General features: G+C 45.1%; 1 protein-coding gene across 3 annotated transcripts in view; it reads left to right on the top strand.

Annotated features, from left to right (window-relative positions):
- Nucleotides 1-12,703, top strand: part of Stk3 (serine/threonine kinase 3) — a 255,299-nt gene extending 242,596 nt beyond the window's left edge. For all 3 annotated transcript variants that reach the window (XM_028884473.2, XM_028884469.2, XM_028884472.2), the window contains one exon: nt 12,398-12,703. In XM_028884473.2, the coding sequence (XP_028740306.1) occupies nt 12,398-12,556 (159 nt within the window). In that variant the 3' untranslated portion in view covers nt 12,557-12,703. The remainder of the gene's footprint in view (nt 1-12,397) is intronic.
- The last annotated feature ends 898 nt before the right edge of the window (nt 12,704-13,601 follow it).

Raw genomic sequence — 13,601 nt, 5'->3', positions numbered from 1 at the left:
ACATACATGCCACAGTACAAGTGTGGCAATTGGAAGACAGCCTTCAGAGGCTGAGTCTCCTTCAAACATGAGGGTCTTAGAGATTACACTTGAGTCTCCAGGTTTCTGCAGGAGTTCTCTTACCCAATGGGCCATCTCACTCACCTGCATGTTGCTTTTCTGATGTTGGGTGTAGTCTTTCATAACAAGTATCTTTCACATTGGTAAATGTTTAATTGAACTATATAATCACTTACTTGGTAATCCCGTGTGTGTGTGTGTGTGTGTGTGTGTGTGTGTGTGTGTGTGTGTGTTTTAAACTTTTGAAAGTGTTAATCAAAATTGCTGAAATAAGACATTGATTTCCACCTGCCCTTTTTATATCCAGAAAATTTATTTACTGTTTGGTTTTTAATTTACTCAGTTTTTCTGGACCTGGAATGTTGAATTTTTTTTTTTTTTTTCCGAGACAGGGTTTCTCTGTGTAGCTTTGCGCCTTTCCTGGAACTCACTTGGTAGCCCAGGCTGGCCTCGAACTCACAGAGATCCGCCTGGCTCTGCCTCCCGAGTGCTGGGACTAAAGGCGTGCGCCACCACCGCCCAGCTACGTCATTCCTTTCTTAAATGTGTGTCCAAGATCTTTCCAGAACAAGACAATCTAACACTGCTCATCAGTCTTTAATTCATCTGCTTCGTCCAGGCTCCACATAGCACCAGACCATCCATGGACATCTAAACAAAGTCCTGCTGTGTGTGGAGGAGACATTACATACTATAAATTTTCTTAGATCATATTTAGATTGGTAAAATATGGAATCTGTCTCAAAGGCTATGTAGAGAAATATTTATTTCACTAAACAGCCCATCAAGTGGGAAGCACATACAGGCATTTCATTAGACCAGATGTGACTAGAATACATTCATTAAGAAAAATACTTCTCTGGTATAACCCAAGAAGAAAGGTGAGGGGTTTGGGTTTTGTTTTGTTTTAAAGAAACGTTGTGTTTCTGTTGCTGTGAAGAGGCACTGTGACTGTGGAAACTCTTCTAAAGAAAAACTGGGGCTGGCTTGCCATTCAGAGGAATAGTCCATTGACAGGAAGCATGGCGGCATGCAGTCAGGCATGGTGCTGGAGAAGGAGCTGAGAGTTCTGCATCTAGATCACCAGGCAGCAGGAAGAGAGTGAGACACTGGGCCTGGCTTGAGCACCTGAGACCTCAAAGCCCACCCCCAGTGACACACTTTCTCCAACAAGGCCACACCTCCTCCAACAAGGCCACACCTACTCCAGCAAGGCCTCACCTACTCCAACAAGGCCACACCTCCTCCACAAGGCCAAACCTACTCCAACAAGGACACACCCACTCCAACAAGGACACACCCACTCCAACAAACCCACACCTACTTCAACAAGGACACACCTACTCCAACAAGACCACACCTACTCCAACAAGGACACACCTCCTCCCACAAGGCCACACCTACTCCAACAAGGACACACCCACTCCAACAAGGACACACCCACTCCAACAAACCCACACCTACTCCAACAAGGCCACACCTACTCCAACAAGGCAGCACCTACTCCAACAAGGCCTCACCTACTCCAACAAGGCCACACCTACTCCAACATGGACACACCTACTCCAACAAGGCCACACCTACTCCAACAAGGACACACCTACTCCAACATGGACACACCTACTCCAACAAGACCACACCTACTCCAACAAGACCACACCTACTCCAACAAGGACACACCTACTCCAACAAGGACACACCTACTCCAACATGGACACACCTACTCCAACAAGGCCTCACCTACTCCAGCAAGGCCACACCTCCCATTAGTTCCACTCCCTGTGAGGGGCATGTTCTTTCAAACCACCACATTCCACTTCCTAGCCCCCATAGACTTATAGCCATATCATAATGCAGAAATGCATTTAGTCCAACCTCAAAAGTCTCCAAAGTCTATCATGGTCTGAGCAATGTCTGAAAGTCCAAAGTTCAAAGACTCTTCTGAGACTCATGCAATCTCTTAACTGTAATCCCCTGGGGAAAAAAAAAAAAAAAGCAGATCAGATACTTCCTACATACAATGGCATAGGACATGCATTACCATTCCAAAAGGGAGGAAAGGGAGCACAGTGAGGAAATACTGGACCAAAGCAAGACTGAAAACAGCTGGGCAAACTCCAAACTCTGCATCTCCATGTCTGATGTCAAAGTGCTCTTCAGACTCCAACTCCTTTCAGCTTTGTTGACTGTGGCACACGTCTTCCTCTTGGGCTGCTTCCACTCGCTGTCAGCAGCTCTTCTCAGCAGGTGCCCCATGGCTCTGACATCTCTAACATCTTGGGGTCTCCAAGGCAATCCAGGCTTCTTCACAGCTTCACACAATGGCCTTTCTGGGGGCCTCCATGCAGGGACACCCCTGACACATGCCTGACCTCAGCAGCTTTCCTTAGTTGCAGAGGGAGATTATATAACTCCTTTCTTCTATTCTTGGCGCTACAGCCAGAAACATGTGGCCAAAGCAGCCAGGTTCTGCTGCTTGCTGGAGCTAGAAAACGTGGTGCCCGTGTTCAATTACATCTTTACCAACATTCTGTTTTCAACAGTTTCCTTCACTGCCTAAGCTTGGCTGTCCTGAAACGTGATCTGTAGACCAGGCTGGCCTCAAGTGCAGACATCTGCCTGCCTCTGCTTCTAGAGTGCTGATATTAAAGGTGTGCGCCACCACACCTGGCTGTCAAGTCACATTGATGTGAAATTCCCTAGAAAATAAACTATAAAAAATGTATACTGGCCAGGCGGCAGTGGTGCACGCCTTTAATTCCAGCACTTGGGAGGCAGAGCCAGGCGGATCTCTGTGAGTTTGAGGCCAGCCTGGTCTATAGAGCAAGATCCAAGATCCAAAAACTACACAGAGAAACCCTGTCTTGAAAAACAAAACAAAAAAAAGGTGTATACGTAATGCTTCAATATCCTGACCTTAAGTACCACTTGCTCCACTCCCCAGTGTCCTTGCAGACACAGCCTCATCCCATACACCTCTAAGCTGATGGGTGAGCTCACCTGTATTTACCGGGCTTTGGTCTGTTTCCTTTGGGAAAATAAGTGTGACAGATTGTGTACGGTGTTTTTAAAACCAAACCAGATTCTGTGCAGTGAAGTAAAATTTTCAGCTAAAATAGAAGGGGAAAAGGAGCATGTTGCTCCAGGCCACAAACAACTCAGAACAGTCTGAGGCATGCGTGAGTAAATCTTACAAAATGCTATAGGCAATTCTTCGTTGAAATTGCCATAGGAAATTATTGTTGTCAGACATTCTGTTGGTAGTTCATATCGGTAGAATTGCTAGCAGATGGGAAAATAGATGAGTCAGGATACAGTATTAGCAATCCATGTTTTTTTAATCACAGGCCACTAATAATGTCTGCAGCATCTGTGAGATTCGTTTAAACAGTTGCTAGGAAGAGTTTGTTTTCCCAGTAAACACAATAAACCTCGTACAGTATTTTCTTAATGGACTATTTGACTAAACGTGTTAACATTTATTTACATGCAAAGACTGTTTTCTTCATTGTAGTGGTGTCTCATTTATTCTGACATAATGATTATGCCAACAACCCATAAACCCATTAAGCTTGAAATGTTACCACATTTATACATTTTCAAACTTTGTAATTGAGCTGGCAAGGTAGCTCAGTGGTAACAGCCCATGCCACCAAGCCTGACAACCTGAGCTGAAGCCCCAGGACCAGAAGGAAAGAAGCCACTCCTGCAGGTTGTCCTCTGACCCGCACACTCCGACATATGCACAATACATAAATGAATAAGGGCTTCTGATATCTTTTTTTTTTTTTTTTTTTTTTTTTTTTGGTTTTTCGAGACAGGGTTTCTCTGTGTAGCTTTGCGCCTTCCCTGGAGCTCACTTGGTAGCCCAGGCTGGCCTCGAACTCACAGAGATCCGCCTGGCTCTGCCTCCCGAGTGCTGGGATTAAAGGCGTGCGCCACCAACGCCCGGCTGCTTCTGATATCTTTATATTCCTGTATCTGTTGCTGTTTTGATTAAGATTTTTAAAAATATCTCCAGTAATTAGAAATATATTTGACAAACATAATATAAAAATCCAAGGATTTTTTTTTTCTCCAACATGGTTAAAATTATTTTAGAAAGTAATTCAGTAGTGATACTTAAATGTGATATTTTAGATTGGATAGTAAAATGAATGTGTAACTTAAAGTTCCAGTTTACTAACAGCAGTCAGTAAACATTCAGGATTTCTCATGTTCAGGAATAATCCTAATTACTAAAAGTTTAAACTGTCAGAGTTATCAGTAGGGTGACTTAAACTTACTTTTCATCTCAACTTTCACATCACTGAATTGTTTGGACTGCTGATATATGAAGTGTTAACAAATGAAGCATTAATTTGCATAGAATACTTGGGTTTTCTTTTTAAGATACTGAGAGATGTAATATTTTAGGTTTTATGTGCAGAATCTTCTCCTGCATGAAATGTGAGAACCTAGGACTATCATCACAGAATGAAGTTTCTCTTGGACCTAGAAGTCATCCATCAAACCACCAATTTCCAAACATTATTGCCTTCTCTTGACCTTCTATTTATGAGCAGATATCTTTGTGCCCTTCTGTTTGTTGCTGTCAAAAGTCTTGGGCTTTTCCTTAGTCTTACTTAAAACAAAAATGAACTAGCTAACTAACCTGAAACTTAAGAAAAGGGCAGCTCTGCCTCTCCCAGGAGGCTCTGCCTGGCCCATTGGCTCTGTTGACCCATTTCAAATGTTCTCTACAAGGTTCTCCTGCTCTGTAGACATGTTCCCGGGACAGTTCAACTTGGCTTGAAGACCCTGGGAATTTCTCAGTAGTAGTGATGTTACTCCCTGGTAGGCCTGTTGGGAAAACTTCTGCTGCTTGGAAACATAACCAAATGCCCAGGGAAATTTCCTATCAGATACTCAGTTTACACTTGTGGGATGAAGGTATTTCATCTTTGATGGAAGCTGTGAGGATGTTTCCACTCTGTTCTGCCTTCTCATTTGTCTCCCATTATGAACCCACCCAAGGAAGCCTGTTAGGCTTCCACGTTACTTTAAATGTTTGAGATCTAACAGGTCAGAAATACATACCTTGAGAGTGTGCAATTGCCCCTGGCCAAAATTGAATGGGGCTTTCATTTTGTTGGCTTCCGTTACCTTCAGGGCCAGGCAGGAAAAAGGTTCTGTACCTGAGCTTGCCTCAGAGAGACAAAGCATGCCGGGTGGAGGGAGGACAGAGTGTGTGGATGGAAGAGTGAAGAGATGGATTTGAAATCCCCACCCCCCTGCAGCATGGTAACTGATGTCAGTCACCGACGTGGTAGAAGGGCGGACTACAGGTTGCCGTGGCATAGAGGTTGGCTGCGCCATCAATCACAGTGTAACCCGAGCAAACCAGCTGCCTCTGTCTCCTCTTCTAAACTATGAGTTAGACTCGGTCTCTGGGGCCTGCTTACATGGATGGCGTCTGTGGAAGTGGAATGCACGACTCTGTGCCTCTGTCAGACAAATGGCTTTGTCATTAACAGGAATTATTAACAATCCCAAATTCCAAAATGTGTTTTCCCTAGGTCCATGAGATTTAACTTACCTGATATCAGAAATCAGTTTCACTCTGTTGTTAATGGTATGTCTTGCCCCTGATTGATTAGTTAGAGGTGATGGGCTGTTGGGAGGCAGGATTTGTTAGAAGAAGGCGGCCCCCACAGGTTGTTTTTGAAGGGACTCTCTTGGCCCTGGTGTCTTCCATCTCTCTACTTTCTGTCCACAGTGAGGTGAGCCGCTTTCCTCACACGCCTTCCCACCATACTCTTCTGCATCACCACAGGCCCAGAAACACAGAACCCACTTACCAGGAATCGCAGCTTTTAAACACATGAGCCCAGTGACCTGGAACCCCAGGCTAAACCCGGGAGCCCAGTGACCAGGAACCCCAGACTAAACCCGGGAGCCCAGTGACCAGGAACCCCAGGCTAAACCCGGGAGCCCAGTGACCAGGAACCCCAGGCTAAACCCGGGAGCCCAGTGACCTGGAACCCCAGACTAAACCTGGGAGCCCAGTGACCTGGAACCCCAGACTAAACCCGGGAGTCAAAATAATTCTGTGCCCCCTTAAGTTGCCTTTCTCAGGTTTTATTGTCACCATGGCAGAAGCTGACTGACGAAGCCTCTGGCTCCAAACACCGAGGTGTGGGTACTCTTGTCTGTGTACACCATGTGTCGATTAGATGATCAGGAGAGAATCTTTTTTTCCCGTATAATCTTCTCCATTGTGGGCTTCAGTTCTATCTTAAATGCTGCTGATTCCCTAAGTCTGTGTCTGTAGCTTAGCTCTCCTTCCTGGTTCCCAAGCCCCAGATAACAGTTCCTGTCTGATGATTCCACCTTGATGCCTTCTTTACACCTCAAACTCCCTGGGACTAAAATCACTTCCCTGCCATAGTGATGATACCAAACTCAGCCAGTCAGCAAAGACGCCTGCCAGGTCTATTGTGGTCTCTCAGTCCTTCTCCTCCTGAGCTCTCTCTCCTTCCCAGCAGACTACTGAGTAACTGGTGATGGGTTTCCTGTCTTTTTTTCCTCCATGACAGTCCTTTTCTGTGCTTACTATCTAAGGAATGTTTCTAAGTTTCCTCTACGATTATTCATAGGTAACGTGTCTTGACGTGGAAACTGTCTGGTCACAGTCCTGAAGAACTGTAGCATCTGTGTTTGCCCTCTCCCTCCCTCCCCGCCTCATCTTCTGCTCCTCTTCCTTCTTAACTCTCAGCAGCCTGCTGGACACCTCCAAAGATGACACACATTTTGTGTATCATGTATGCTTCTGTTTGTCCAGCTTGCTTGCCCTGTTACCCTGTTTCCAGCCTTCTCATGCTCCAGTGTGCTCTCTGTGTGGTCCTTCCATGCCAGCTAGATTACAAACCTGTGAGAAGTATTTTATTCATTTCTTTGTCTATAGTGCTTGGTCTATAGGAAATCTAAGTAAATATTTTAATAAAGGAGTTTCTCTGAAGTTCCCTCACAGCCTTACCTGAGGACATAGCTAACTATAAATTATGCGGAAGTCATTTTCTGTAACCCCAGCCACACATAGCTCCAATCCAAAACTCAGACTCAAAAGAAAACAAACAGTGAAAATGAGCAGGATAAGCCTCACCTCTACCCCTATCTTCCTAACCCTATGTCAGGCTTTCGTCAACAGCCTGCTCTTAGTACAGTAAGGTTGGTTAACAGGATCTCTCATTCTCAGTAGATCCATGGGCTGGTAGAGATTTGGAAGAGTAAGCTTGTTTAACAGTATCGTTCTCGGTAGATATATAGAAAAGTATATATCCTGTGACATCAGAAAAAGAAGTGAGGCTGGGTGGTGGTGGTGCACGCCTTTAATCCCAGCACTTGGGAGGCAGAGGCAGGTGGATCTCTGTGAGTTCGAGGCCAGCCTGGGCTACCAAGTGAGTTCCAGGAAAGGTGCAAAGCTACACAGAGAAACCCTGTCTCAAAAAAATAAAAAAAGAAAGAAAAAGAAGTGAGAAGTTGCTTTCAGATGAAGGTTTCTGAGGAGAACATTGTTATGTAGCACAGATTAGTGTTATAGATATGTTTATATGTTAATAATGACAACTTGTCATTGAGGGAAGATTCTTTGAGACCCTGTCCTCTACTCCAAAAGGCAGTGCATCTGTAAAAGACACTGTTCCAAGTGAGACAAAACTGTATCACCAGAACAAAGAATACTTAGGTGCCTTATTAATTCACTTTACAGCAGACCACTGGTTCCTCAGCAATGCCAGCTAACGGTTCTCCAGCACCACAGACCTGTTCTTCACAAATGTTATACATTGAAAACATAAAATCTGTTAAGAGAGAATCTTTCTTCTTTCCTTGAATTCAATTCATTGCCATAATTAGCATTTACTAACTCTGGCAGTTTGCCCTAGTAAAGGAAGACATCCACAAGGAGAGTCTTAAAGCAGCAGATTGTGAAGTTGGAGGAGCCGTTTACTTCTCAGGATGGGTTGCTACGCTGCTCTTCGGTGACCAGTCCCTCCGCGTCCTGTGGTCTGCTCCTACCCACTGGCTTTCAGCAGTGAGCTGGCTAGGTTCTAGAAGTCTGTAAGGCAAAAAAAAATTGGATCATGAAACTCCAACATAACCAAGTTAGAAAACACTTTCTGGAATCAAATACCAAATTGTGTGGTGTAGAACTTTAGGGATGAGAAAGACTGACATGTGCTGAGCAGACGTGATACGGTAAGAATCGTGAAGTGTGGCTGGAGCGCTGGCTCAGCGGTGAGGCACTTGCCGCTCTTGCCGAGGACTCGAGTTCAGTTCCCAGGACCTCCATGAGGTGGCTCACGACTTCCAGTAGGAGCTCCAGGGCATTCTGATGCTTCTGACCCCCAAGGGCATAGGAACATATTCACACACAGATACAGAGTTTAAGATAATGAAAGTAAGTCTTCTGTTTAAGGAGAGCACTGAAGTAGAATTGGACTCCATAGATGTGCCTGGGTACACCTGTCTTCAGAAATGTGGCTCCGTGTCCATGCTGGCTCCACAGAACAATGTTACGTGTGTATAGTTCAGGGAGGAGTTAGCTTCCTTGTGCAAACTCCTTCTCCCCACAGTGATCTGAACAGAACTAAGCGTGGAACAAATGTGTAATTGATGCCCGGTTTAAGATGAGTTGGGGAGCCATACACTACCATGAATGGTGTGCAGATGTCAATCACAGCAGAGGGGAAAGCTAGGTCCACTGCGCGCTCAGGAGACTGAGGAGGGAGGGCCTTGAGCTTGAGGCTAGTCTAGCATATATAGGGCCAGCCTGGGACTACACAGAGACTCTTCCTTTAAAACAATAAAAAGTAGTAAGCCAGGGAGGTCATTTTATGCTGCCCAGTGCAGCACAGCAGGCTGGTCTCCCACCCAATTCAGGGCAAGCGTTCAGCCTGTGCTGAGCATCAGCCTACAATATTGTTCTTCCCAACATATTTTTGGAACTTTCTCTTGTGACTCATTCTCGGTATCCTCAGAACCTTTTTTTGGCAGAGAGTGAATTTGATTTGGGGAAGCAGGAGTCACTTAGGGCCAGGTATGGTGAGTAAAGTGGAGGATCGCTGAGAAATGCTATTTCAGCCTACTATTTTGGGTAATAAGTAATGAGAGTGTTTTCTAGCTTTGACTCATAAAACAACTGGAGAGTTATCTTCTTCTAAAAAATGAGCTTCAGGTTTTATCATTTTCAAACTAGGTCTCATGTTCTCATATAATGTTTCTGTTCCAGAATATTGGCTACGTGAAGTTTAAACCTACTTTGCCTGGTTCACAGGCACCCACACCTACCTGCCCTCACCCCCTGCATCCCACCACTAAAGCCCTCTCCTGAGACCTTCGAGTCTGGCATTTCTTCACTTCAGTGAGGCAGGGCCTCCTCTTCCCCAGGGCTCAGCACTGCTGAGATGCTTTCTCTGTCAAGGACCAGTGTGGCCCGAGTGCCTTGGAGTTCATGGTGGTGCTCCTTCCTTTCTGGAGCAGATCTGTCCTGAGAAGCACTCAAAATTCCCATAGGGACTGCTTAGACACCTCACTGTGATCTCTGCAACACAATGACTCTGTGCTGGCCTGGATCCCATCAGCCCTTGAGAGCTCAGCCTCCTCCTCATCTCTAGGCTCCCAAAGGGCAGTGGACCAGTTCTTTCCTTGTTTACCCATCAAGGTGTGGAGTACATGTTTAACAGGGGTCTTTTTTCTTTGTTAAAAACTACCTACCCTCCACTGTTCTGTAAGAGGGAAGGCATAGTTTTAGGGGTTTTTACATTATTTGGGAGTTGGGAAGCATATCCATGCCATAGCATTGATGTGGAAGTCAGAGGACTACAAAAGATTGGGTTTTCTCCTTCCACCGAGTGGGTTCAAGGAATTGAGCTCACACCTCAAGCTTGGCAGCAAGTGCCTTAGCCCACCTACAAGTCCAGGTTAGGGTTTATTTGAAATGTTGCTAGGGTAAAAGCTGACTGCGAGTGTCTGGTATAGAGCATCCTATAGCCACTGATGACATTCCTGATGTGCTTCTCAGGAGGTGACCCATGGAGGACCGACCCTGTTTTGACAAATAGACAGATACAGTTAGTTAAGCCTGGAGTGCTGTAGGTCCTTTGATGTAGCAGGACAGGTGCTCTCTCCTGATGTTGCAGTGAAAAGCAGTGAGGAATGTGCTGTTGTCCCTAAAGCCAATGTAACCAGGCTGTACTGCATCCTGTAACAGTGTGACCAGACTGTACTGCGTCCTGTAACAGTGTGACCAGACTGTACTGTGTCCTGTAACAGTGTAACCAGACTGTACTGCGTCCTGTAACAGTGTGACCAGACTGTACTGCGTCCTGTAACAGTGTGACCAGACTGTACTGCGTCCTGTAACAGTGTGACCAGACTGTACTGTGTCCTGTAACAGTGTAACCAGACTGTACTGCGTCCTGTAACAGTGTGACCAGACTGTACTGCGTCCTGTACAGTGACCAGACTGTACTGTCTGTAACAGTGTGACCAGACTGTACTGTGTCCTGTAACAGTGTGACCAGACTGTACTGCGTCCTGTAACAGTGTGACCAGACTGTACTGCGTCCTGTAACAGTGTGACCAGACTGTACTGCGTCCTGTAACAGTGTGACCAGACTGTACTGCGTCCTGTAACAGTGTGACCAGACTGTACTGTGTCCTGTAACAGTGTGACCAGACTGTACTGCGTCCTGTAACAGTGTGACCAGACTGTACTGCTCCTGTAACAGTGTGACCAGACTGTACTGTCCTGTAACAGTGTGACCAGACTGTACTGTGTCCTGTAACAGTGTGACCAGGCTGTACTGTGTCCTGTAACAGTGTGACCAGACTGTACTGCGTCCTGTAACAGTGTGACCAGCTGTACTGTGTCCTGTAACAGTGTGACCAGACTGTACTGTGTCCTGTAACAGTGTGACCAGGCTGTACTGTGTCCTGTAACAGTGTGACCAGACTGTACTGTGTCCTGTAACAGTGTGACCAGACTGTACTGTCGTCCTGTAACAGTGTGACCAGACTGTACTGCGTCCTGTAACAGTGTGACCAGACTGTACTGCGTCCTGTAACAGTGTGACCAGACTGTACTGCGTCCTGTAACAGTGTGACCAGACTGTACTGCGTCCTGTAACAGTGTGACCAGACTGTACTGCGTCCTGTAACAGTGTAACCAGACTGTACTGTGTCCTGTAACAGTGTGACCAGACTGTACTGCGTCCTGTAACAGTGTGACCAGACTGTACTGCGTCCTGTAACAGTGTGACCAGACTGTACTGTGTCCTGTAACAGTGTGACCAGACTGTACTGTGTCCTGTAACAATGTGACCAGACTGTACTGTGTCCTGTAACAGTGTGACCAGACTGTACTGTGTCCTGTAACAATGTGACCAGACTGTACTGTGTCCTGTAACAGTGTGACCAGGCTGTACTGTGTCCTGTAACAGTGTGACCAGACTGTACTGTGTCCTGTAACAGTGTGACCAGGCTGTACTGCGTCCTGTAACAGTGTGACCAGACTGTACTGTGTCCTGTAACAGTGTGACCAGACTGTACTGCGTCCTGTAACAGTGTGACCAGACTGTACTGCGTCCTGTAACAGTGTGACCAGACTGTACTGTGTCCTGTAACAGTGTGACCAGACTGTACTGTGTCCTGTAACAGTGTGACCAGACTGTACTGCATCCTGTAACAGTGTGACCAGACTGTACTGTGTCCTGTAACATCTCACTGCCAGTTCATTCTCAGGTTGGCCACATTCAGTGCAGAACTTACACCTTTGGGTTGTTTGTTTGTTTGTTTGAATCACACTACTATTTTATCAAAACAGAGTAAAAATATTCTAGAATTTTCCATTTGAGCGCTAAAATTTTCAGCATGTGGTAAAATAAGGGATAATTTTATTTTATTGTTGACTGAGCCTGTATTCAGTCTGGCCCAGTTCTTGATCTATTGGTATTGGGTTTTTGCAGCCAGCCCCCTGTAGCTGTCCCCAGAGCATCACCTGAACAGCTGCTTTTGACAGTGGCACATCTGTCTCTGGGTTTCTTCCTCTTACTTTTTTATCATTCAGTATTAGCAGTGCATGTATCGATCGACTTACTGTGGATTACTTGAAGTTCCTGCAAGGCGTAGCTTATGGCTTTTTCAGGGAAAGAATTCCTGCTTTAATTGTTGACCAGGCTTCTAAGACAGTGTAAAGAATTTTTTGGAATATTTATTTTAAAACTCATTAGACTTTAATATATTTTGGATGATTTTACAGTATTAATTTCTTTTTTGTTATTTTTTCTGCATTTAGTTAAAAAACCTAAGTTTGGAGGAACTACAGATGCGGCTGAAAGCCCTGGACCCCATGATGGAGCAGGAGATTGAAGAACTGCACCAAAGATACAGTGCGAAGAGGCAGCCCATCCTAGACGCCATGGACGCGAAGAAGAGGCGGCAGCAGAACTTCTGATCCACCCATCAGTGTGAGCGGAGACCAAGCAGCCCCAGAACTGAAGGATTGTACTACTTTTCAATCCCTAAATGTATGTTCTACAGTTTTGCAAAAGTCAAAAACTAATGATGGTACACACCTAGATAAATTCCCGAAGGCAAACTACAGTTGCATCCACTCTGACTTCATTTTGAAAGGATGAGGACGATAGGTAGCTCTTTCTGCCAGCTCTTCCACCAGCAACCGAACCAATCCAACAGCAGAGCTGCTGCTCTATTTCGTCGTACTGGAGGGCTTTATGTTACAATGTTCCTTATTCCTATGGAGAAGCCTATTTATTGTACCCCTAGGTAGACTTATTTATTTATGCAGTTTCACTTTTTGTTTTTGAAAGACAAGATCAGGATAGTTTTGGTGAATATCCGGACACATTGACAGATGATAATATACAACTAAATTGTACATGAAGCAGGGAGCTATAGGTGTGTTCCTTCATCTCCAATACAAACAGAGCAGCAAGGGCAATAATATCAAATGGACCAGACATTTTTATACTGAAGACTTAATTCCATTTCTCCCCTTTGAAGTGTTAAAATTCTTGACTTTAATATTGGTACAAATAAGGCTATATATATGTATGTCAGACAGAATTATTCCATGTAAGACCAAAGAAATCAATGAATCCTTGCACAAAAAAAGGTGTGGGAAATACTTTTTAAAGAACTGAAACCTGGCCGGGCGGTGGTGGCGCACGCCTTTAGTCCCAGCACTCGGGAGGCAGAGCCAGGCGGATCTCTGTGAGTTCGAGGCCAGCCTGGGCTACCAAGTGAGTTCCAGGAAAGGCGCAAAGCTACACAGAGAAACCCTGTCTCGAAAAACCAAAAAAAAAAAAAAAAAAAAAAAAAGAACTGAAACCTGAGAAGACAATGTAATGGTTAACATTTCCTGTATTGGTCCGCAGTAATCTCATCAAATTTACTCTGCGAAAATTGCTTTTGTCTTAGGACTTTTTGTTGATTTCACTTATTTCCTGGGAGTTGATAGGTATGTATCTGACAATAAC

The sequence above is a fragment of the Peromyscus leucopus genome, chromosome 20 (assembly GCF_004664715.2).
Source record: "Peromyscus leucopus breed LL Stock chromosome 20, UCI_PerLeu_2.1, whole genome shotgun sequence".
Lineage (NCBI taxonomy): Eukaryota > Metazoa > Chordata > Mammalia > Rodentia > Cricetidae > Peromyscus > Peromyscus leucopus.
The sequence above is the reverse complement of the archived record's forward strand: the minus strand, read 5'-3'. Positions and strand labels throughout refer to the sequence as shown.